Source organism: Pristis pectinata, chromosome 20, assembly GCF_009764475.1.
Source record: "Pristis pectinata isolate sPriPec2 chromosome 20, sPriPec2.1.pri, whole genome shotgun sequence".
NCBI lineage: Eukaryota > Metazoa > Chordata > Chondrichthyes > Rhinopristiformes > Pristidae > Pristis > Pristis pectinata.
The window spans coordinates 18,307,319-18,333,810 of record NC_067424.1 but is presented as its reverse complement, the minus strand read 5'-3'; the positions used below and the strand labels follow the sequence as shown (position 1 = coordinate 18,333,810).

The 26,492-nt window shown below is 39.1% G+C and overlaps 1 protein-coding gene across 2 annotated transcripts in view; it reads left to right on the top strand.

Annotated features, from left to right (window-relative positions):
• Positions 1-26,492, top strand: part of LOC127580786 (copine-8-like) — a 440,180-nt gene that overhangs the window by 63,779 nt on the left and 349,909 nt on the right. For both annotated transcript variants that reach the window (XM_052034666.1, XM_052034665.1), the window contains exon 4: positions 17,154-17,257. In XM_052034666.1, coding sequence (XP_051890626.1) covers positions 17,154-17,257 — 104 coding nt within the window. The remainder of the gene's footprint in view (positions 1-17,153; positions 17,258-26,492) is intronic.

Sequence of the window (26,492 nt, the reverse complement as noted above, 5' to 3'; positions counted from 1 at the left end):
TTGTTATTTCTAGGAGGCAGAAAATCGACAGGGCTGTGGATTTGGCAGGCAATGAATAAATGCAAATGAAGAGAACAGAGATAACAATGCTGAGAAGGCAAGAAACTAAAAGAACAAAAACTTGCCAGCTGGTGCGCATAAGTAATGAGTTGCTCCTCTTAAATACGCCACCTTAGATGCTGTATTCTCTTCTATTCAGGGTAAGCAACTGACATATAAGTTACTAGTTTAATGGATAAATTGATAATGAGTTTGAAATTCCAATCCTAACTTTCTCCATGTTTAGGGCACTAAAGTATCTATTTCTCACATTCGAATTAGCCATGCTTCCCATTATTTCCACAAGCCATAAACTTGCTTTAATTGCTGCTTCATTGCCCAGCAGTTTAACACCTGAATCAAATCTGTCCACATACAGTACTTAACATTTACTTAGTATATATGGAAATTTTATTGAAGTACATGCAAAATTTGTAAAAGTACACCAAACTGCAGGTGACCAGTAAATCCCACAAGAAATGCAAGACTGGAGTTTCCTCCTTAGGGATGACCCAGAAGTTGGATCTAAAACAAAATATACCCAATGTGGCACCCATTTTTCCAATGGAGTTACAGCCAAGTGTACTTTCATACAAGTGTATTCCCAAATTTTAAAATAGACATAAGTCAATAGAACCTGAGAGAAAATGGTAAAACCACATTGGTGTGTTACTTTTCTCACCATTTAAGTTTTAGATTTCTGCTCATTTCAGCATCATTCATGTACATTGGTCATCGCACATTGAAATGCCTGGAAACTGCAACTTCTTCAATTCTACGTGACTTGCACAAATAATCATCAGCATTCATGGAGAGAGAAATATACAGTTAATAGGTCAACTGTTTCTGGTAGTTTAACTATACATTTGAGTTGCAATCCCACATTTTGGCCTCACAGTTGGTTTGCACCCTGATTATGGATGTCTAAGCATGCAAATACAAAGAAAATCCTTGGTCTTGAAATTAATTATTTCATTGAAAGCCAAATAGATCATTGTGAACATTATTATCATGAGATAAAATTTGGTATTTCATTAATACCAGTTTAAAATTAAGTCTCACCTGTGAAATACGAGATAATGGGCTCAAGAATGTAATTTATGAAGTCCAATAGACGACCAGGACACAGGTCAACAATTTCCATTTGATGTACAAAAATATTGTTTGCAGCACAGGTCCTAATCTTACATGTCAATGACAACCTTTTACAACTGCAGCTACCACTTACGGTGTGATTTTTTTTCAATACTACTATATTTCAAGAGGCAAAGGAAAATTGCTGCCATAGTTCTTCAAAATATCTTTCAAAGGAATTCTAGATTTTTATAAATAAAATTTTCATGTACCATAGGCATTTTCTGGTGTTTGACCACAGTGTATATTTTTATTTATTTAAACACAGCATACTACATGACTTTATTATACTTCAGAGAACATTGTAGAATGGGCCTAAACCCTCTGGAATTTAGAAAAATTAGAGGTGATCTCGTTGAGGCATAAAAAGTTCTATCTGGTCGGGGAATGTAGAACTGGAGGACGTTCTCTCAGAAAAAGAGGTCTGTCACAAGATTGCGATAATGAGGAGTATCTTCTCTAAGAGGGTTTTGAATCTTTGGAATTTTGTTCCCCAGAGTGTTGTGAATGTTAAATAAGTGGGAATATTCGAGACTGAGACATTTTTAGACTAGAGAGGAATGAAGATCATGGAGTCTGGCAGGACATACGAATTTATGGCCAAGTTTAAGGGGTCAACCCTTAAATGGCTGACCCCTGTTTTTATTTACTGAGATTTTGTTCTTTTTGTACAGTAACCTATTCTCCAATTTTTGTAAGGATTCTGGTGTGCTAGCTAACATTTATCTCCTTACCACCATCATTTTTTTAAAAAAATGACGGTTTGGTCATTATCACTTGAGGGACAGAGAGCAGATGGATGGTCAGTCTTTTCCCCAGGGTGGGGGGAGTCTAAAACTAGGGGCATAAATTCAAAGTGACAGGAGAAAGAGGGCATGAGAGGCAAGTTTTTCACACAGAGGATAGTGGGTATGTGGAATGAGCTGCCAGAGGAATTGGTAGTGGTTGGTACAATTACAATGTTTTAAAGGCATTTGGACAGGTACACGGATAGGAAGGTTCAGAGGGATATGAGCCAAATGCAGGCAAGTGGGACTAGCTCAGGAAGATACCTTGGTTGTCATGGATGAGTTGGCCCAAAGGTCGTGTTTCCGTGCAGTATAACTTTATGACCATGACTCTATGACCAATATCGGGGTGGCAACCCCATTCAATGTCAATCAAGGCTGATGACCTTATTCGAATAAAAAATTAGGTCATTGTTATACGTAGCTGGGTAAAGCTGAGGAGTACATTTGTGCTGTGCTGTGGTTGATGCACCAACATTTAATCTCCAGCTCGTTCCCGACTTCTGTGTGGCAATGCACAGATGTGGAAATCAGGAATGAGCTGACCCACCTGCAACAACGTGCTGGCAGTTCACTATACAACCACTGGCTAAAAGTCAGTTTTTTTAAAGTCCATTCAAATTTTACATGCATCAATTTAAATGGGAATGAGGAAGATACTGAAATGGGCTAACACTGAACTGAGAACATGTTAATAAATACTTACTATTAATCCAGATTACAGTTGAAAGTAAAGATAATGAAATGGATTGACTATACAGATTATGCTAGTTCTGACTGAAGAGAGGAAATCTGGCCCATGAATTATTTTATAACATCTGGAAATCAAAAAAGCTGGAAATCTGAATTAAAATCGTACCGAAAGTATTCAGCAGGCTGGGTGCTGGAAGAGAGAATGTTTCAGGTCAATGACCTTCTTCAGAATGAGTTGAAGATGAAATGGCAGAATTTTCTTCTGCTTTTCAGATTAATGGAGTTTGCTGTGAAGGAGGATAAATGCACTAACTTCACAGAATTCAGCATTTAAATTTACCGTTCGACAGCAGAGATAAAATATAAAAATAATTTCATTTTAACAAAAAAAAAGGGCTCTTTGGCAACTCAATGACACAAGTAAGAAAATCCAAATGACAATGAAGACCTTGCAGCATATGCAGCAGAGAACTCCTAACAGATGTTGGCAAACTGCTGTTTACAGTGAGTTCCATGCTGTGAAATGAATAAAATCCATGTCCCTACTTTGTCTGGCTACAGATCATTTGCCAGCTTGAAATGGCAATGAAGATGCATTAGATTTGCCTCACAGCTGTACACCCCATAGGTGGTTGGACAGCCAGTTTTACTGCTGGTCATCATGTAAACTTGATGCAGCTTGAAAACGCCCATAAAGTTGACATTTGAGAAGAAACTGAGTCTGCAGCTGTTCCAACTGTGACTCAAGGACTTAATTGCTTCTCAGCCTGAAAGACAATTAGACTGGGGGTGGTTGGTGACCAGATGGGTTTTGATATTTTTGTAACCTGTCGTTTCCCTTGAAACTCGAGCGCTATTTTTTGTTTAGAAGGGGTATGCCTTGTGAAATGAGAGAATCATAGAAATTTTCAATACAGAAGGAGACTAGGCCAAGAGAGCTATTTGGGCTAATCTCACTTCCTAGCTCTCAGTCTTTAACTCTGTAGGTGATGATGATCCAGGTTCTCATCCACCATCCTTCATTGTCACGATGTTGCATTCATAGTGATTTTGCCACTCAATTTGTGATTTTAGTGACATGAAAAAGCATCCACTAAAGTAATTAACTTCCCTGGGAGGCTTAATTTTTAAGATGATCCAAAATTTATCTGTGATCATCTGTCTGCTTTCTTTACCTACACTAAATTGGCTCACAAGTCCATATGCATATTCTGTGTCAAAGAATAGTTTTAAAGATTTCTGATTTTAAAAAAAAATTAGTATTAAATGTGCTGTTTGCTTCTGACTCCTTCACAATGAAATACTTAGCTAACTTTACAGGGTTGTCAATTAATTAGTTAGCCAGCATGATTAATGTGGGGAATTGTCCTGTTAATCACACCTGTTTACTTTTTGAAAAAAATTAATTTTTCAAAGATTTAACATTAAGAATAAATTATTCTGCTCACTCCTCCATCTTGGATTCAGCAGCTGTGAGCATTGGCTGTCTCCAGGTGCTAAACACTTGGACTGGATCACTAAGACCCAACCTGTGCCTTGCTGTTGCCTCCAGCTGGTTGCTCACTGTCGCACTTGCCCTTTTGCACTTATGGAACTCCTAACTTCCTGTTAGCTGTGGCTATTCTGTAAGATAAAGTGAGCTGTCAGTGTCATCTAAGGTACCAGCTAAGGCCCCAGTGCTGGACTGCCCTGGTGGCAGTTTGTACCATTAGAAAAACCTTTCCCTATTTCCATATTTCTCTGATGATCAAATTTTTAGAAACACTTAAATAATTTTTAAAACATTATTTAAAATCAATTATGTAAATTGTAAAATTGTTATGAATTTAAGTGGGAGTAAAAGCTACTTATTTTAACTTTTCAGTGAAGATCATTGACCCCATTCATAGCAGTACAACTTTTGGCTGATTAAGCAGAGGGCCCAAGTATGAAGTGTATCCAGTGCTCAGCTCAGTGTGTTTTGGAGCATCTCTGGACTCAATGTTAGGTCCAGAGGCAGCATCTGACCTCCTGCAAAATCAATAGTTCTGCATCATTACATGCAGGTACAAACGCCTGGAAAGGGCTGACATTCACCGTGATTCCATATGGACCTGCTGGCTACCTGTTAGCATGATCCAACCCATTATTAAAACAATTGTTTCATGTAGAAATTCTTAATAGTATAACAACCCCACCATCACCACCATGTTGCCAAGTCCCAGATAAGGAATCTAGTGTTGGTTGGAATGAGCCAGATGAAAGAATTAGGGTAAAGCTGACACAAGTCTTCATTGTTCACAACAAACCAATCGGTTTCATATTACAAGCTATTTAGAGATTGTTGCAGAATGGTAACTGTACAAAGAAATGTTGTAAAAGAGAGAAGCATTTAGTTATTCAAAAATGCAATTTAAAATCACAACATTAAATCATGTCTTTTATGAATTGTGTAATTAATTGTGATATTTTTAATTGATCAATGTCCTTAAATGCAGACAGAACCACTCAAATTAGTTCAGACTTGCACGGCTTATTATTCTGGTTACCATACAGATTGAATTAGAAACAATCTACTTTTTCTTACAGCAAAATTGAAGATGGAAAATTAATGATACCCATTTTTATCATCTTTGCCCTTCTCAGCTGGAGTCACATCTTGCTGCAATCTCTGCTTTGGGTTTTAATTTCTGCAGGTATACTTCTTCAAGAATGGGTTGCCTCAGGCTATTTTGGTATTTCCTTGTGAAGAAAAGTGTTCACTTTTCTTGCAGTCAATAAATGACTTTATGGTGACATTCTAATTACCTAACTATGACTGCATTTATGGTGCCCTTTCTAATATATTGCAGGTCGTCCCTCAGTGAGGAGAGCACGTTTGCTTTCAACCTCACTCCATGTGTGTTGAAATAAGGGGAGAATGGGAACCAATGCCCATTTTCTGATAGCATTACCAGGACGGGATTCATGAAGTATTCAGAGATCTAATAGCCTGCCTGTGCACTACTGAAAATCAGCTTTCCACCTGTCTGGATCCCACCCTACTTGGTGGGAAACTAAGCAACTGTATGCTGCTTTCCTCCAGAGGGACCTTCCACTACTTGTGCTATTGAAAGTGAAACATGAAATTGGTTAGATATATTAATCTGGTGCCCACTGGAAACTCTCTTCTGTTATCACAGAAATATTATGTCATTTCAGTCAGAAAACCTTTGCTGGGATTATAAATTATAGACCAATATCAACTATTGATAATCTTTTAGAGACAAATTTGTTCACTCACTGTCCTGGAAGTTTTATCATGTCACACAACATTTTTAGATGTTATTTCTGATATTTCCTTACAATGCAGAAGGAAACTACTGGGCTCATTGAGCTAAGACCGGCTCTCAGGGCAGTCCTTCTGTCTCATTCTTCCACTTACTTCCCTGCAACCTATTCTCTCTTCAAAACCCATCATCTGCCTTGATTCTCCTGCCCCTGCCTGCACCGGGGGCAATTTTCAGTAATCGTTTATCCTACCAACATGTCTCTTGGATGTGCGAGGATCACTAGGGAAAACCTATGTGGTCACAGGGAGCACGTGCAAACTCCACATAGCACCAACCGAGGTGACTGGAGCTATGAGGCAGCAGCACAACTGCTGCATCACTGTGTCACCCTAGTGGAAGGTTTTGAATGAATCTAATTGTATTTACTTGTTCTGGGGGCACACTTTTGGATTTTCCATGTCTGTGTGAGACTTGTACACATAGAGGTCACCTGACAGTGATGTCAGTTGGTGCACAATGTTCCATTTGATGTCATTGGGATATTCTACCATGCACTTGAGCTTAGTGGACAGCAGAAGCTTTCAATGCTAAAGCTGGTGTTAATCACAGGGTTAAATCCTCCTCCTGACCCCCAACCTGGACCACTGATGGCACAATACGTTGTTAGGATAGGACTTTTGAAGGAGATGGCTGATGATTTCAGATTTGAGGAACTGAAGAGGCGGTGGTGTGGAGATGAAATGGGAACTGAGGCAAAAGAAACATGAACAATATCTTGCAAGGTGAGAGCCAGAAAGGGAAGTTGAGAGGCCAGCAATGTTGTTAGAATAGAGTCAAAGGAACACAAAATGGGCTTCAAAGATAACCTTTGGATCTGGGAAGGAAACTGCAGAATAGCTGAAGTTCAAGAAATAATGAGAGGAAATTTGGCCTGGTGAGCTGAGAGAAGTAGAGGACTCAATTTAGGGGGAGGTTTGTTGGAGACTTGTTCCCTTTATTGTTTCCTGATCAAACAATTTATCTACTTGCAACAATGCCACTTGTAATTACAATGGGAATTAAATAGCTTGGAAAAAAAGTCACGGACCACAAAGTACTACAATTCATAGCCGTCCTAAGAGCAGAAACCATGTTAGTATTAATCCATGGGTATGAACAGGAACCAACTGAGTGAATTGGGAAAAAGGCAATAGAATGTTGACCATCCCAAACTGCTTCAAGGACGGCATTAAGTGGTGCATACAGTTTTCTGGGCTGTACTTAAGTACCTGGGAGGAAGCAGCTTGTGATTGGAGAACTTGGCACCACACTATGAAAGAAACAGAATGAGCAACAGAACAACACTGCGACACATTGGCCAACAATGGGAGGGACATAGACACTGGCTTTTCCTGACGTGGTTCCTGAAATGTGGAAGCAGCACTCAGACTAGAAAATGTGTGGCTCATCAATCCTGAGACAGGTTTCTGTTGAGTCAGGAAGATGGATAGCAAGGGCTTATTCACAAGTAAAAGAGATACAGAAGAGCTGTTTAAGAAGCTGGTTTGCAGAGAAAAGGAGCTAGTGATTGTCTTTGCATTCCAGGATGATCCTGGAATAGTGAATCATTTAGTTAAATGAAAACAGGACCTAATTTCATTTTACTTGATTCACCTAGATCTGGCATTGAATCACTAAACCTAATGCCCTGTGGAAACTGATGTCACTTTTGGATGGTATTGCTCGAGCAATAGGTAGATGAAAATAGGAGAGGGGAATGGGGGTGGGGATAGACTCCTTTGGATTAAGAGAACGGTAAGGGAAATAGTTAGGTGGAGAGAACAACAAGCTTCTTGAGAACTGACTGAGAGGTGAAGTTGAGGTTGAGTGAGTCGGTCTGAAAAGATGGGTTGGATGAGGGCTACAGGATAGACAGTTGATATTTTGATATTGCAGGCCTAAGTGAATTGGGAAAGCCTTTTATTACAGCATGCAAAAAGTAAGGAATGTTGGAGGGGAGGGGGAGAGGCTCATCTGTGCAAGAGGTTAAGGGAGTAATGAGGTTATATAAGATGACAAGGTTTATATGGAAATTAATGTGGAGGAAAAGGTTACAGAAGTATTGGAGCACAGTGCTTTCAGAGACTGAAAAATAATGAACTAAGATGGATGTTGAAATCATGGATGGGAAGTTGGCTGGCTCAAGGATGAAAACAATGAAGATATCTCAATGAGAGAATTTTTATGGTGCTTGGGTGAGTAGAGGGAAAGGGAGAGGAAGGAGGGATAGAACTTGAGAAAATCAAAGAAAGAGACTGCGTATCACCACATTATCATATATTAAAACAGATGATCAAGGTATGATTTGCTGCTAGCAGCCATTTAGGACAACAGTGGTTCTGATAGGGCAAGCGATGGAAAATATTGCCAGACAGGAAGCTTATTTATGAGTTATTGTGCCCTAGCCAGGTTCCTGGTAATGTCGGTTTGATCATCCATAATAAGTGCTCGGGTGGAAAAGACAGTTCACAAGGAATTGGGCATATTGGAGGGAGATGCAGAGAGGACTTCAGGACAAATGTTCCAGGAGCCTGGCTTTGTTGTTATTGGGGTACAGGTATCCTGCTCATAAATGAGGAATAGTCAGGAGACAATAAAATGGAGGACTGACTTAAAGTCAGAGGTCTAGTTGTAGACAAAAGTTGATATAAGTGGGATGGAGTTGGCATGGAACATTTACCGACTGTCTAGAGAAAGGCATGGCGAGTGGCTGGGGTCCAGAAGCTACTGACAGAGTATTGAAAATTCAGCAATGTACAGAATTAGTTGTAAAGCCAAAAGGTATTTTTTTTACTGTAATTCAGCATTCTAAGTATTTTAGTCAGGTGTAGACACTAACACTAGATTCCACAAGCTGGGGAGTACTGACAACTCATGCCTGGGAAATCTAAGAGGAAATAATAACTGTACAGGCCAAACATAAATCATGGGTATTTCTGGACAAGCGTTGCAGGCACTTAAATTTTAAGATGAACTGCAAATGATCCAATTTAAAGGATGAATGATTCCACATGAGAAATAATCTTTACACATATCCATTATTTATTCTCAAAATATATTATTTATAAGTCTGAATTTTATGGCTCAGTGCCTTTTAAAGAAAAAAAGTATTCAATTCCAAATTGACCCACAATGAGGAAGTGCATTGGCCAACATTTCATAGTTTATTTTTGGGGGAAAAAAATAAAAAAAACTTTGTTTATAAGGAAGTCTGGGTTGCGTCTTTGGGTTGCAAATAAAACAAGGGCTGCAAATTCAACATCAGGTGCAGTATGCAGTAACAGCTGCAAGTTGTGCTCTGCCTTTGGAATTCAGAACCATTGAAGTTAACTGAACTGACATTTGGAAGTGAAATCAATGGTGGTGCCTTGGAATCAAGGTTGATGTCCATCAGACTACATTGGTCTTCAGGTGATCGAGGAGCCTGATTCTTGATGTGCACGTTCTTTAATAGTGGGGCATGATGTTGCTGGGAAGTGGGATTTTCAGCCCTGTATTGGTCCTCTCTGCTGCCACTATTCCATCTCAGCATTGAGTCTTTGGCCTTCTCCCTCTGAAATGTCCAATTCCTTGTAGACTCTCGTCCATCCATTCTCTTATTATAGATGGGCATATTGACATCACATCTTAACCGGAACCTGGCAAGCTCATTGTTACTGCTGGGGAGTGCGATTTTCAACCCCAGAATGGTCCCCTCTGCCACTGCTGCACTAACTCAGCATTGAGTCATTGGGCCTTAGAATAACTTGCATTTTGATGGACCAGGTGATGTAATAGTGAGTAGTTAGCAGTTTGTTGCTGCCAGTAATGTCAAAAGCAATCTTGAGCTGTCATTCTTTTGGCTGTCTTTGGAGTGTTGACTAATGGAGAGCTTGAAGGAGAGAACCTGATGAGGGAAATGGTTGTACATGTGTGCGCAGTGGCTCAAATCTTGGAACTTATTCCTCAAGAGCAAGGCTTCAACACTGTTGGGCACAGCTTCAAGGAGGGCACTTGCTTTGGTCTGTAGGAAGTAATGTTTTTAGCACTGCCAGAGGGGGTTGAGACTAGGTCCTGAGATCTTTCTCCTAATATTAGAATTGGGACCAAATGTATTTTATGTGATGTCAGAATTTTTGCCACTTCAGAAAGTGAAGGGCCAGTATGATCACCCCATTTTTAGAAAGGAAGATGATTCTACTTGCCACCAATAGTTAACCAACTTGACCCGTATTCTCAACCCTTTCATTATTAGGAGTCATAACATATGATAAATCTAATAGATTTTTTTTTAAGCCATTCACATTTTGTATTCAGTCAGGTTTGAAGTCTGTACAATATTAGCTCTTTTCAATCTAATTGTTGGGATATGAGCAACTTCTAGTCTAACTGCTAATTTGTACTCCAGAGAAAACTAATGACCTGGAATTATTAATGATGTAGTTGATGGAATGTAACATGTATTCACCTGTAATCTTCTGAAAATGCACCTGATTCCATCTTGGTCCAGTTTGTAATGATTTTATTTTGTTGTTGAGATTACACTCTGCTCAAGATCATTTAGTAATAGCAAATTAAACACCATTGAATGAGAATGGTGGAATTAAAAATTTGAATTGCATATAAAGCATTTTGCGCTGTCAATGATTTTGATCACATCAGGTGTGAACAATAAACCAAATATATTTGAGTTCTGTGTATATTTTTGTTTTTTGTGGGTTCAGATTTTTTTTAGAAAATAAATTGTTACGGGGATGCAGCACAAAACTTCAAAATAAATGATAAAACTCAAAATATTCTTGATCCTGGTAGGTGGAAAGTTCTAAAAACCTAAAATTCAAAATGATAATTGTTTGGTGTTTCAAAGCTCATCTCTTCAACATCTGAACTTTTCCATCAAACTTGCATTTTGAATATTTCTAATACGATTGTCTTTTTTGGCTCCGCCTCAGCAATTAATTTAAACACGTCTTTCATTTGGTAATAAAGATTCAATAAATTGGGGTAGAAATTTGTCCTCATCAGTCAAGCTAAACACGCTGAATTCTTGATCTTCCATGGTTAGAACAAGCAACTGAATTGCTTTTGTCATGAATGCACACATTTTCCAGAGCTACTTTCCTAGCTTAATTTTACATGTTGCTTATGGATGACTGTATATATATATATATCCACCGACAGACTGGGCCACTGAAAGATTGCCAGATTCTTTGGAATTCTCACAGGAAAGGGGAGTGCTGATAATTCAGCACTTTGGAACAGCAATAATTAAAAAGTAAAAAAAAATTTGTCTTGAACTCTGAAATAAAAATAGAAAATGCTGGAAATGCTCAGCATTGCAGACAGTATCTGTGGAGTGAGAAAGAGTTAATGTTTCAGATTAATGACTTCTCATCTGAAGGTCTCTTTCCATAAAGTTGCCCAACCTGCTGGGTATTTCCTGCATTCTCTATTTTTAGTTTTTAGAACAATTAGTGGGTCTTTCATTCAATCTAATTTCACCTCTGCTATTGCAATTTATTATTCTATGTATCTTGGAGAGGACAACCACTCCTCCAGCTCTTGCTCTGCTGTTGCAGTCTGTAGAAATTGAAAATTTTGATCTTTCTCATTATCTTATATTTGGGGGTTAACCTTTGTCTTTGGCACCATTTTAAATATTTTTTGTAGTACTGGGCACAAAACTTGGTGGTAGTTTTCGAAGTCCACAATAAATCCTTTGCACTGTACAATGTTTGAATTGATACACTGCAAATATTTATCAACGATTCTAGATATATCTTTGACCCCTCAACTTCCTCGTAACTAACTGGTCTTATCATCCATTTTATTCTTCAATCACCAAATATAAAGTCGATAGTAAAAGCCTAATCCAGCCAGTTCACAATATATTAACATTTACTCCAGTTGTTGGCCATGAACTACCCATTATTTATTAAAATTAGAACCATAGTAGTATTTAAGTATCTCACATGCAATTGATTTGCAAATTGGGTCAATTACCAAAACAACAATTACGAAGATAATTCAGTAATTTGCTAATTATATATTTACTGCTGAGAGCTGCATAATAGATTGAGATAAATTGATGAGAATAAGTTAAGATCCAGTCCTTCACAATCATGGTTGACATTTAACTGCTCACTAAGGCAAGTTAGCGAACTATTTTGCTGTGTCCAGACACCACAAACTCCAGTAGTTCAAAAATGTCCACTGCTAACTTCTCAGAGCAAGTAAATATTGACAATATGTGTAAAGCTTGTCTACATCCCAAAAATGATTATTCACAAAAGCCATATTCGATTCCATTATATTATTTGCTATTTTTATCTTGTTGAACACAACGGAATAGAAGTTACAAATCCAGGAAAATAGGAGTTCTTAAGTTAACTATACCCTTAGATAACAGTTTCATTTTTATTAAAGAGCATCTCAAGAGACATGGCATCAAATAAGTTTGGCACAACAGTTAAACTTTTAACATTAAGGATAACAAAGCCCCAAACCTTTTATTTCCTGGGGAAAAAAAACATTTCATTACATCTACAAAAGCTGTAATGAAAGAGCTTGGACTTAATTCTGTTTCTAATTTTACAGCAGAATTTTGAAAATTGTTAAATTTCATGGTTATATTTTGCAAAGTAGGTGTTGCATTGAATCTTTGTCCACACTTTCCCTCGAGTGTATTTTTTCAGGTTAAGTTTTTATGTATCAGTTGTTGCTGCACTTAGTCCTGCACAATGGCAGATTAATCTGACTGCCAAGCATTTGCTACCAATTAGTGGAATTTTATGGAGGGGGTCTAATTTCTCACATTCGGATGTGATTGTCCAACCACTTTGCAGCATTTGGAAATGGCAATTAACCAAAATGATACACAAAGCAGTCAGAGCTATAAATCCTTTGACAACAGCCCTTCATCACTTCGGTACAGAAATTAGGCCAGTGAGTTGAATTAAAACTGAATTAAAACCTTCAGATATGTGGTTAACTTGACAAGGTCTTTGGCCTGGAATAAGTTACAAAGGCAATAAGACATTACTTTAAAATATACCATTAAGCCAGAAGGTATTTTAGAAAAGATGTAAACCAACTTGTAAATAACATCCAGGCTTACTAACCATTTGCAAAGGTTCCTTTTAATTACAGCATCTGACAACCAAAGTCCTTCACTAAAGGAAATCCAAATTGATAACAGTTTTTTAAAAAATCACCATTTTTAGACGGACAATTATGCACATAGACAAACAATTCATTTTTTCTCACAAATATTTTAATAAAAATTTATAAAATTTAATTTTATAAAGTTTGTAAAATTTGTGGCAGCACAGTAGCGTAGCAGTTAGCGCAACGCTATTACAGCACCAGCGATCGGGGTTCGATTCCCGTCGCTGTCTGTAAGGAGTTTGTATGTTCTCCCGTGTCTGCGTGGGTTCCTTCTGGGTGCTCCAGTTTCCTCCCACGTTCCAAAGACGTACGGGTAGGCTAACGTGGGTTTAAAATGGGCGCTGCAGACTCGTTGGGCCGGAAGGGCCTGTTACCATGCTGTAAATAAAATTTTAAAAATATGTAAAAAATTATTATATTCTTAACCTGAAAACCACCTGAAGTTCTGTTTTAGATTAGCTGGATCATCACCAACAGTGTGTTTTATCTATACAAAAATAACACAATATTTTATGTTGGGAAGTGAGAGTTAATGTGTATGGGATCATATTTAAAAATAATAGACTCTGATTTATCCCTTAACCAACATCAAAGCAGATGATATAGTCACTTATTTCATTGATGTTTGTGTGAGCTGGTTGTGCAAAGTGGCTGTTGCACTTCCTGTATTAAAATGGCAATGACAATTTTGGAGTCCCTCTTTAGCTTTGGATTATCCTCAGGTCATGAAGATCTTTGTTTCCCTCTTTCATATTTAACCCTTTTATAAACATGAGGTAAATCAAAAGCAATTTATAGCAGATGTTGGAAGCACAAGGCTAGGAATCTTGGGAGAGGGTAGGGCAAAGGAACAAAAGTAAAGGATCTTGATTTTGTAGAATTCAGTGGCATAACTGGGTAAGGCTTGTGAGGATCAGGTGGTAATAAGGTCACCATAAACACACAAACCGACTTGCAGTGGTTGGTGTCATTGCATTTAATTTTATATGTGATGGGGTGCAGGAATGGAGTCTCTCCAGGCCTTTGTATTTACAACAGGACTGCAATATGATTAATGCTGGCTGTAGAGAAGACCTGACAATGTATTTTTTTTAGTAATTGACCACAGACCGGAACTCCTTATTCTGTAGTAAATTGCCTTTATTTGAGATTGAAAGATTATAACAATCCCAATGTAACAATTGATACTTTGATCCCCTTTCTAAGTTTTTACTCTTTGCAAGTGTTAAAGCCTGCATTATAGTCTTGACCACTTCAGTGGTCAATCTGCTGATGATCCTATTGGAATCAACTTCTAATGAATGACCAGTTCTCGTTTCCTTGACCACAATCCTTGTTCTGAATGCAGACACTGTCCTGACTACAGATCCTGTCCCTGTGATGCACTGCCATTGGCTTTTAGGAAGTGAAAAACACAATGATGCTGGAGGAACTCAGCAGGCCAGGCAGCATTCATGGAGAAAAGCAGGCAGTCAACGTTTTGGGTTAGGACCCTTCTTCAGGACTTGAAGATAGGAAAAAGGGGAAGCCTAACATACAGAAGGGAAAAGCAGAGCAGTGATAGGTGGACAAAAAAGGGGAGGCGGGGTGGGCACAGGGTGGTGATAGGTAGATGCAGGTTAGAGATAGTCATAGACAGGTGCAGGGGAGGAGGGGAGAGCAGATCCACCGGGGGATGGGTCAAAGGTAAAAAGAGAGAGGGGAAAAAAGGCTGGGAAAGAGAAGCATGGTGGGGGGGAGGGAGTTACTTAAAGTGGGAGAATTCAATATTCACCCCTTGGAACCTTGCAGCCTAACGTTTATCTGGTATATAGTGTTTCTTGAAGTGTAGAGACAGCAAGAAAATATTCTTTGCTGACCCACCTTTTGTTAGATGTTTTGAGGTTTCTCCCTATATAGGGAGAGTTACCGCTATGTGCTGATGCTTAAATGCTTCTTTGCAGCACTGAAGAGAAGGAAGCTGAGATGGGTGAAAATCAAATGCTTTAAAACATTGAAAAGCATGTAAATGATAGCTTTGTGTCTATGTCAATCAAGTACATCCATTATCTTCTGTTTTTAGTTTTTGTTTGTAAAATCTACTGTATTTCAATAAAAATGCAGGTGTGGCTGTAAGTAATTAGGAGTTTAAACACACGGCACAAGGAAGAAGAAAGAAAAGTACTTTGATCAGGGGGTAACTTTTATTTCTTAGTAATATAATAAAAGTGTTCAACAGACCTACATCAGCAGTAGATAATCATCTAATCCAATTTTTATAAAAAAAAAAGCTAAACAAACTATCTGCTGAAGAATCTAAATGCATAGGAGATATAATTGAGTAAAAGACCAGATGCGATGTGAGCACATTGTCTTAATGCAAAGACAGCAAAATGCTGTCATTAAACTACATATTATAGAATGTGGATTAAAATGTGACACTGATGTCCTGGTGTTGTCAATGAAATGCTTTTGGAGTTTGATGGTGTATTGTGGAGGGTCATGACTGTCACGTGACAGCACTGCCCATTACCTGGTTGAAAGACACACCACTGCCAATCAAGGTTTGGCTCCACCCCGCCCATCAGTGCACACCTGACCATTGATCCCTTTAAGCACCTTTGCACTTGGCCTTAGGCTATTGGCCTTTGTGATCGATTCGTCCTTGCTGGCATCGGACCATTGGTCTTTTTAAATTACCTGGGCTGGACCCCCAGCCCTCCAGCACAATAAAGAGTGCCACATGTGCTCGGCTTGCCCTCTTTTGCCTGCCCCGAGAGATCGCCCTGCTTCATCCCAGGCTAAGGAACCGTGGAACGGCGCTGGAAAAATTGTTGGCAAGGTGTGCACTGCTAATAGGGTTGGGAGCATTCTAGTTAGTATCCCTGGTAGCATAGAGCTGTGCCTGCATTGAGTCAAAGGGTGGCGGGTATTGTCTTGTTTTTCCTTGATTGTCTGTACTCAGTTTTTTGTGTGTGTGTGTGTGTGTGTCTTTTACCCCGGTTGCGATTTTCCCACGCTCGCTATCAACTGTGCGCGTGTGTGTGTTGTTCCCGTTACCCTTTCCCCGTGTACATCTTTTGTAAATAAATCATTTATCTCTAAGACTGTGTTCAGAGTCCTCACCTTCTGAGACCCTGAATCTGTTTCACAACAGAAGGCTATTTCATAGTCCTGGCTGAATGGATATTTTTTTCCTTTTTTTAACTTCCATAACAGATTAAGTACTGTGGGAAAAGTCACAAGATTAAAAACTGGGGATGACAGTCAGACATGGCAAACTTGATAGCCAAAATAATTTTTCTACAAATAGTTATGTTGTATTTCTATTTGAAGTGATTCACATAAGACCTGCAATTTAAAGCAAATTGGAGACATTTATTAAGAAGATATTTAGCCTTCATTTTTGGTATAGACTAAAGATATGATTAAGGATCTGTGTGGGTGGAGAAACATTTATTAAAGGCAACAGTTTTTTTTCTTTAATCAGATGGAATCCATGATTGTTGTGAAACCTTTCAGTTTCTTGTGAATTCTATTTGCACTGTGTTGTATTCCAGGTATATTTCTTCAGATAATTAAGTAAAGGAATATTGGGAGATAGTTGCTTATTTCTTTCAAATCTTTGTACAAATCAAAGTGGGTGAAATTGAAGCCTGTGAATGGGACATTTTCCACTTGGGGAATGCATTTGCCATATTACACACTCAGATGAAGCCGAGTGTAACTAGATACAGAATGAAGCTCTCTTTGCTCTTACAATGTGTTTCAGTTGCAGTCTCCTGAATTCATGGGCTACTAAACCTTTGTGACATTTCTTTATTTCCCAACACCAGGAATCCCACCATCTACCTTGTGAGATGGTTAAAACTTTTGAGTTTTTCAGACCTTGTAAGAATGGGATCAAAACTAAAACCCATTTAGTGTACAATTGCCATGGCTAGCAGACAATTGAGACTGAATTTGAACTTGTTCCCAGAATTGATGGAACTATGCACCAAATGTTACTCAGTTTATTATTTCAGTGGTTTTAGAATCCATCTGATGTGAACAGAGAAGCTAATGCTGTCAAATTTATTTGCAGTTCGGAAGAACAGAAGTGATTGACAACACCTTAAACCCAGACTTTGTACGGAAGTTCATCTTAGATTACTTTTTTGAGGAGCGGCAAAATCTCCGATTTGATTTGTAAGTTTGACCTTTGCTGACATTGAGTAGATATTTCTTTAAGCTTATAAGGGGGAGATACTACATGGGAAGTAGTGAATGTGAAATCAAAGCATGGTTGTCATTCAAATATTCATGGGCTTCACTCTTCCAGACCCTTTGTTTCGAGTTTAGTAAAATGGGTCCAGTAAATTCAGTTAATCTCTCCAAACATATACTTACTGGCCTGGAAAAGGAAAATTTAAGATAATTTGTTTTTTTTTAAATAATTGAGTTAATGTAAATGTAATTAAATTATATTAATATTCCAATTCTTAATTTTTCAAATACTGTGCTTAATAATGTTATGAATGGCAGAGACTTTCAAAAACATTTAAGCTGTTTGACAGCTGACAGGCAGTTCAGTCTGGCAGTGTGGTTTAGCCAGCTGTCAAAGTCACCCAGGGGTCCTGTACTTCGCAGGCCTTCACCAATCAGGTCAGAGGCGGCTTCAGCGACCAAGATGTGTTGGAAGGTGTGTACCGGGTTGGTGTGGATAGAGGGTAGGCCAACGATGAGCATGGATGGATTTCTGCTCCCAGGAAATCCCAGGGTGATATTTCTGTGCTATAAAGTGGGAATTTTTCAAAGAGGGATTGTTTCCCATTCACAAAATAAAATATTCAAATAAAATGGGCAACACTCTGCAGGTCATGCTGCATCTGAGGAAAGAGTAAAGCAGAGTTAACATTTCAGTCAATGACCCCTCACCATTTTAGTGTCAATGAAAGGTCATTGACCTGAAATGTTAACTCTATTTTTCTTTCGGCAGATAGATTTTATTGATTTTCAATTATAAATAGGCAACTGGGTGAAAAGCATTTAAATTTAATTCTATTTGTTAAGCTGTGTCTCCAAGGGAACATTGTTAAAATTCAGTTCATTGACCAAGTTGCATGGGATATTTAATCTGCCTCCCTATATTCTGGCAGGGAAGAGACTGAACATGATGTTGGGAGCTAGAAGTAGCCTGTTAGTGAATGTCCAGGCCAAAAATAACAAGATAAAAAGGAAGAGAATATAGTCAGCTAAAAATAAAATGAAAAAGACCTGAGAAATAGGAAGGAATGAGCATAATAATGGAAGAAAAACAATGTGAGGGCATATTTTAATGTCATAGTGCAGTTGATGTCTATAACGTGTATTGACAATTACTTATCTGACTCACTTGTCAATATCACCCCACAACACACGTTGATTTCAAATGGAGAGGTACTTTGCTTCTGGCTTGTGGCTCAGGTGATGGCATCCTTGCTACTGAGCCAGGGGATCTTGGGTTCCATTCCCACTGCAAAGTCTTATCCCCAAACTCTGTGCTGATGTCCCAGTGAAGTAGATGCTGCATTTGTTGAATGAGATATTAAAGAAAGAGCCTTTCTGATTTCTTAGTGGGACTTAAAATATCCTGTTGCACTGCTGTGAAGAAGAGCAAGGAAGTTCGAACTACTCCCTTGGCAATATATTTCCCATAATATTCATGATCTGTTTATGCACCACCTGGATAGTGTCACAAACCAGCAACAAAAGAAACACACTGAGCATGATTCAGTGTTAAAAACTATTTTATTAATCACTACTTATGATAATACGTAAAATAAAAGTAAAAATGTTAGTATGTTAGAATTCAAAAATGTTAAACCTCGAACGTTAACCCCAAAACTAAACTCTTCGTGTGTGTGTGTGTGACAAAGTCCAAAACTCCCAGTTCCGGAATGGTTCTTAAAGTTCAGTTCCGCAAGCCATAAGGTGAAACATGAGCAAGGGCTTCTTCAACAACCACCGTTGTCTGAAGATAAGATGTAGATGTAGAAAAAACATAGAGAGAGTACATACGAAATCCAAATGTTCCACGATGGAACCCAAACGACACTTCAGTGTTTACTCGGTAGTGACTTCCTCACCCCGAAAAGCATCCGAACCGTGGTCGTCCACACACAAATACCTGTTTCCTTCTACAGGTCAGCAACAAAGTGAACTCCACCGGATTACTTCCAACTTCCATACATGGATTTCAGTGGCAAACACAGTTATTGTTTCTCATCCATCGATAGAGAAAACAAGCAGGCTGGTGTCTCTCTCCCTTCTCTCTCTCTCTCCTTCTTCTTCTTCTAACCTCTTCAACAACGTCATTACGTCCTTTATCTTCTATTGACGTAAGCACGCCCCACACACACATACACACAGACTCTCTATCTTAAAGGGACTTTCACTGAGTCCGTAACAATAGATCGTGTGATCGTTATCATTCGAATAATTTGTGGGAGCTTACTGCAAGTAGTTATGTTCCACTAGTGACCACACTTCAGAAATACTTCATTTCATGTGAAGGGTTTTAGGATAACCAAAGACTGTATAAGATTCTATATCAACAGCAGTCTTCCTCTCTGCTAAATGATATGGTGAAGATTTTATCTCAGTTTTATAAAACTAATCAGAAAGCCAATATGTGTAAAAAAGTAGTCATCCTTGCTTAACAATCAAGCTAATGTTTTTTTTCTTTGCTGACAGTGATGAACGAAGGGAATATTCTTAATTATGCCATTTCATTGATGCACAAGGCATGCCCACATTAAAGTGGCAAAGTGTACCTTACCATGCAAATTGGAGTCCAAATTCTTTGTAGAATTCCAAGCAGATTTCAGGGAAAACAGACTGAGTTTATGTCATATGAAGTCTCAGTCATTCCATGTTTTGACTGGTGTAACAGGCCCTCCTTAAGTAGACCAGTGCACTCATCATTGAAACAAGAGAAGGTGTTTTCCACATTAACTTCTGGTTGAGTCAGAAGAGTATCACAGATCAAGTGTAAAAAAGCACACATGCACCAATTTGTCATGAGGACCTGAATCATGGCCATGTATTAATCCTTCCATAGTTTTATTTCAAATGTTGTAATTTAATGCTTTTATAAGCTTTTGTAAGCTCAGCGCCGAAACCAACATTGAAAAGCAAAATACTGCAAATGCTTAAAAATCTGAAATAAAAACAGAAAATGCTGGAAGTATTTAGCACGTCAGGCAGAATTTGTGGAAAGAGAGAAATCAATCAACGTTTCAAGTCAGTGACCCATCACCAGTGTGGTATCTGACTTGGATGGGAGCCTGCAGGTAGTAGTGGTTCCCAAGTCCTGCTGCTCTTGTCATTTGTGGTAAATGTCACGGATTTGGGGATGCTGTTGGTGCATAGAGTTGCATTGCATTTTGTAGATTGTACACCCTGCAGCCACATTGCATTAGTGGAGGGAGTGCATATTTAGGGTAGTGGCTAGGTTGCTAGTCAGGTAGGCAGCTTTGGCTTGGATGGTATTGAGTGTTGTTGGAGCTGCAGTCATCCAAGCAAGTGGAGAGTATTCCATCACATTCCTGATGTGCCAGGAGAGGAGATATACTGGAAGCAATTTGTGTGTGGTTTCAATAAGCATTGATCAGAAGAGATTTTAAATTACAATTCTTTTGTTACAATGTCTGACATACTGCCTGTTCTTAATTACTGTTGCAATTTAGAATGCTTTCATTTTGCATATATAAGTGGGAGTAATTGTTAAGTGAATACCTCAGGGAAAAAAGCTTAATATTTATTTATTTTAGTGCACCTTCTGTGTGAAAAATATTTATATGGAAACAAACAGAGGCTTAGTAAGGACAGGGAGGATCTGAAAATTCCAGGAACATTGTGCAGATTGTGAATTCCCTCAGAACTTTGGGATATTATCCCAGACTTATAGTCAATGCCCATTTTTTTAATGTAAAACATAAATATTATTGGCTGTTTTCCCCATTTTTGTCATCATCTAATCTACCCTGTCAGGATAGTGGCTTCCTCGCGATGTTGAGGGTAGCACAGAAATGGGTTGGATGAGATGAGCTGAAGTGTGTCAGGCATTTTTACAAATCCGTCAAGGGTTGCAATCACACTAAAAATAAATAGAGCTGTTATAGAATGCAGATTTCTTTTCAGCTGTTGTCTGGAAAGATGAACATGAAGAGGCAGAGTCTCTTTTTGTGGCAGAGAAATGAGGCATAACATCTGGAGGTTTTTTATTTACAATTAGCATTGAGACAATGTTTTGAGCAGAGTCCTCATTCTATATTTTCTCTATTTAGGTGATAGGAATTACATTCATTGTCATCGTGACTAAGTGGTACCACTCTCTACTGAATTGAAAGGTTGTGGTTTCAAATTCCACAGCAGGATTTGAGCACATAATCCAGCCTGATACTTCAAGTGAAGCGCTGAAGGTGTGCTGCTTTGCATAGAGTCTTTTTTTTGAATAAGTCACTATCCTGAGACATTCTCTACCCATTGAGATCCTCTGGTTCTCTTTCATAATCAAATCGGGAAATTCTCAGTGTATCATTCATCCCTTGATCAGCATCAACAAAACCACTTAACTAAAACTGTTGTTTCTGATGTCTTCTTGTGCACTGTGAACTGAGTCTTTCCAAACTCTTCTCTCCTTCAAGGAATTTGACTTCCTGACACAATAAAGTAGATGACTGGGGTCCTTTAACTAAACAATTTATTGAGGTTGTACGTTACACCTACAAATGCTGCCAAATATTACAAATCACTATTCTACCCTTAAATCACTTGAACTACTCCACTCACAGTTTTTGTCAGACTATTGAAAGGACCTCTCATACACTGAGGATGAATTCTTGATCTCCCAATCTACCTGATCGTGGCCCTTGCATTTTATATGTTTGCCTGCACTGCACTTTTCTGTAGCTGCAACACTATATTCTGCACCCTGTTTTCTTTTTACTACCTCATCGTACTTATTTATGGCATCATCTGTCTGGATGGCACCCAATCAAAGTTTATTTTACTGAATCTTGGAACATGTGACAATAATAAGCCAATATTGTCACTTTTACCAAGGTACAGTGAAAAACTTGTCTTGCATTCCGATCGTACAGGTCAATTCATTACACAGGGCAATTTCATTGAGTTAGTACAGAGTGCATTGAGGTAGGACAGGTAAAAACAATAACAGCACAGAGTAAGGTGTTACAGCTGCAGAGAAAGTGCAGTGCAATAATACCCAGTTTAGCTGATAGCTACTGTATGCAAATGTTCTTTGGGCAATCTAGGCCACATGCACTTTCTTGAGTCGACTAACTAGATGGGGTCCTCCTCTGACTGCAGCTTGCCTCTGACCACAATTCCGACTGCTGCCAACTGCAGCAGTACCCATGTTCGAACCTCCCACTCTTTATCCTTATTATCCATCGCTGTGAGTGTGTGATCAGCTGCATGATTGGTTCCAGATTGGCCACCTAGGCCATGCTCTCCTTACTGACTGGTCATCTGCCCCATGTTTCGTTTTTGTATTTTTGTCATGTAGGTCAAGGCTGCTAGGTTCCTGTGACTATTTTGTCGGATCTATATGTACCAACCTTATCAGTTCATCATTCCCTTATGACTTGTAAATTGTTCTTCAAATGCATTCTGTCTTTTTGAGCTGCAGTTTTAGCTTTAAAGCTTTTCTGCTAAATTATTTGTATCCAAGGGGATAATTTCACGGCAGATATTAAGATGGAAATATGAACTTAATTGCTTGCACTAAATGCATAAAATAATAACAGCTGTGCATTGTATCCTGCTTCCAAAATTTGATCATGTTGCAGTTAAGTTCCTTTGACTGCAATGTAAGTGTAATTCAGGAACGCAGCACACAGGATAGCTGTTACTGCATTATTGCCTTTAGCATAAATGACTGAGTATGAATTTCTACCCCAATGAGTACTGTGTTTGCCAGCAAAACAACAATGATTACAATTTTAAAAGAACATATTCAGTTGTTTGTGAAGCATCTTAGTGTGGGCTTTGACAATGTGAAAGGCGCTACGTCAATGTGGTAACTTGTTTTCTTTGTTATTTGGATTATGATCATCAACAATCTAGGAACATAAGAAATAGAAATAAAATTTGGCCATTTGGCCCCTCGTGCCTGCTCAGCTCTTCAATATGGACATGGCTAATCTTTTCACATCACATTCCTGCACAATTCCCATATGTCTTGATTGCTTTAATATTCAAAACTCTGTCCATCTCTACCTTAATTACACTCAGCAACTGAGCCTCCACAATCCTCTTGGGCAGAGAATCCCAAAGATTCCACCTCAGAATCAATCTAGTGAGCCTACTTTGCATTCCTTCTATCAGAAGTGAAATGTTGTCTTCTTCATTAGTTAAAATGGTATGTCTCCTTTAAGATTGTGTGGTTTTCTCTGAACTGAATTTTTCTCCTTCTATTTTCATAAAAAGAACATTCTCTCCCCAGTGTCCAAATTCTTCTTGAAGAAATTAGAGTCATAGAGTACTATAGCACAGACACAGGCTCTTTGGCCCATCTAGTCCATGCCGACCTGATCTCCTGCCTAGTGCCACCTACCTGCACCCAGACCATATCCCTCCAAACCCCTCCCATCCATGTACCTATCCAAACTTCTCTTAAATGTTACAACTGAACCCACATCTACCACTTCCACTGGCAGCCCATTCCACACTCACACCACCCCCTGAATGAAGAAGTTTCCCCTCAGATTCCCTTTATATATTTCGCCTTTCACCCTTCACCTTAAATCTATGTCCTCTAGTTCTAGTCTCACCCAACTTTAGAGGAAAAAGCCTGCATGCATTCACCCTATCTATATCCCCCATAATTATGTATACCTCTATAAGATCTCCCTTCATTCTTCTGCGCTGCAGGAAATAAAGTCCTAACCTATTCAACTGTTCCCTATAACTCAAGTCCTCAAGTCCTGGCAACATCCTTGTAAATTTTCTCTGCACTCTTTCAAGCTTATTGATAGCTTTCCTGTAGGTAGGTGACCAGAACTGCACACAATACTCTAAATTTGGCCTCAATAACGTCTTGCACAACTTCAACATAACATCCCAACTCCTGCACTCAGTGCCTTTATTTATGAAGGCCAAAGTGCCAAAAGCTCTCTTTACAACCCTGTCTACCTGTGACACCACTTTTAAAGAACTATGGATCTGTATTCCCAGGTCCCTTTGTTCTACTGCACACCTCAGAGCCCTACCATTCACTGTGTAAGTCCTTTCCTGGTTTGTCCTTCCAAAGTGCAACACCTCACACTCATCTGCATTAAGTTCCATCAGCCATTTTTCAGCCAATTTACTTTGCCGGTCAAGATCACGCTGCAAGCTTTGATAGCCTTTCTTGCTGTCCACTACATCCCCAATCTTGGTGTCATCTGCAAATTTGCTGATCTAGTTTACCGCGTTATCATCTAAATCATTAATAGAGATGATAAACAACAACAGAGCCAGCACTGATCCCTGTGGCACATCATTTGTCTCAGGCCTCCAGTCAGAGAGACAACCAACTACTACCACTCTCTAGCTTCTCCCGCTAAGCCAATGTTGAATACAGTTGACTACTTCATCATGAATGCCAAGCGACTTAACCTTCTGGACCAGCCTCCCATGTGGGACTTTGTCAAAAGGCCTTGCTAAGGTCCATGTAGACAACGTCCAATGCCTTTCCATCATCGACCTTTTTGGTAACCTTCTCAAAAAACTCTATAAGATTGGTTAGATATAACCTACCACGCACAAAGCCATGTTGACTATCCCTAATCAGGTCCTGTCTATCCAAATACTTATATATCCTGTCCCTTAGAATACCTTCCAGTAATTTATCCACGACTGACATCAGGCTCACTGGCCTATAATTTCCTGGCTTATTCTCAGAGCCTTTCTTGAACAATGGAACAACATTAGCTGTCCACCGGTCCTCTGGCACCTTACCTGTGTCTAAGGACATTTTAAATATATCTCTGCCAGGGCCCCTGCAATTTCTGCACAAGCCTCCCACAAGGTCTGGGGGACACCTTGGCAGAGCCTGGGGATTTATCCACCCTAATTCGCTTCAAGACAGCCAGCACTTCCTCTTCTGTAATCCAGATACGGTCCATGACCTCACTACTCTTTTGCCTCAGTTCTATAATCTCTGTGTCTGTCTCCAGAGTAAATACGGATGCAAAGAATTCATTTAAGATACCCATCACCTCTTTTGGCTCCATGCATAGATGACCATGCTGATCTTCAAGAGGACCAATTTTGTCCCTTGCGACCCTTTTGCTCCTAATATAGCTGTAGAAACCCCTGGGATTCCCTTTCACCCTGTTTTCCAGAGCAACCTTACGTCCTCTTTTTTTTCTCTCCTGATTTCTCTCATAAGGGTTCTCTTGCTTTTCTTATACTGCTCAAGCATCTCACTTGATCCTGTCTGCTTATACCTGATATGCGCCTCCTTTTTCTTTACCAGGCTCTCAATATCCTTCGATGACCAAGGCTCCTTGAACTTCTTAGCCTTGCCTTTTATTCTAAGGAGCATATAGATTCTATACTCTCAATATTGCACTTTTGAAAGCCTCCCACTTCCCAAGCATCTTTTTGCTGGAAAACAGCCTATCCCAATCCATGCCTGCCTGATCCCTTCTGATGCCATCAAAATTGGCCTTTTTCCAGTTTAGAATCTCAACCCGAGGGCCAGTCCTATCTTTCTCCATAAGTATCTTGAAACTAATAGAATTATGATCACTAGATTCAAAGTGTTCCCCTACAGTCACTTCTGTCACCTGCCCTGTCTCATTCCTGAAGAGGAGATCTTGTATCGCGCTCTCTCCAGATGGGACTAATTCTTCCAAAAAAATAGTTTGGGTATACATTTTTTTTTCAGAAGTTGGGCAGGTTGGGACTTTTTCTTTGGAGCATAGGAGAATGAGAGGTCATCTTATAGAGGTGTTTTAGATTATGAGGGGCATAGATGGGGTGAATGAGCATAGTCTTTTTCCTAGGGTTGGGGAATCAAGAACTAGAGGGCACAGGTTTAAGGAGAGAGGGGAAAGATTTAATAGGAACCTGAGGGGCAATTTTATCATCCAGAGAATGGTCAGTATATGGAATGAGCTGACAGAGGAAGTGGTTGAGGTAGGTACATTAACAACATTTGAAAGGTACATGGATGGGAAATTTTTGGAGGGACATGAGCCAAGCACGGGCAAATGGGACTACTCAGATGAGAATCTTGGTTGGGATGGACCAAAGGGGCTGAAGGCCCTGTTTCTGTGCTGTATGACTCCATGTACTTGCTTATACTCAGGTATGTGACGAAAAGTTTTCTTTTTAATGCAGTAAATTTTAAGGTGATCATTTATCAAATGCACTGATGAATAAAATG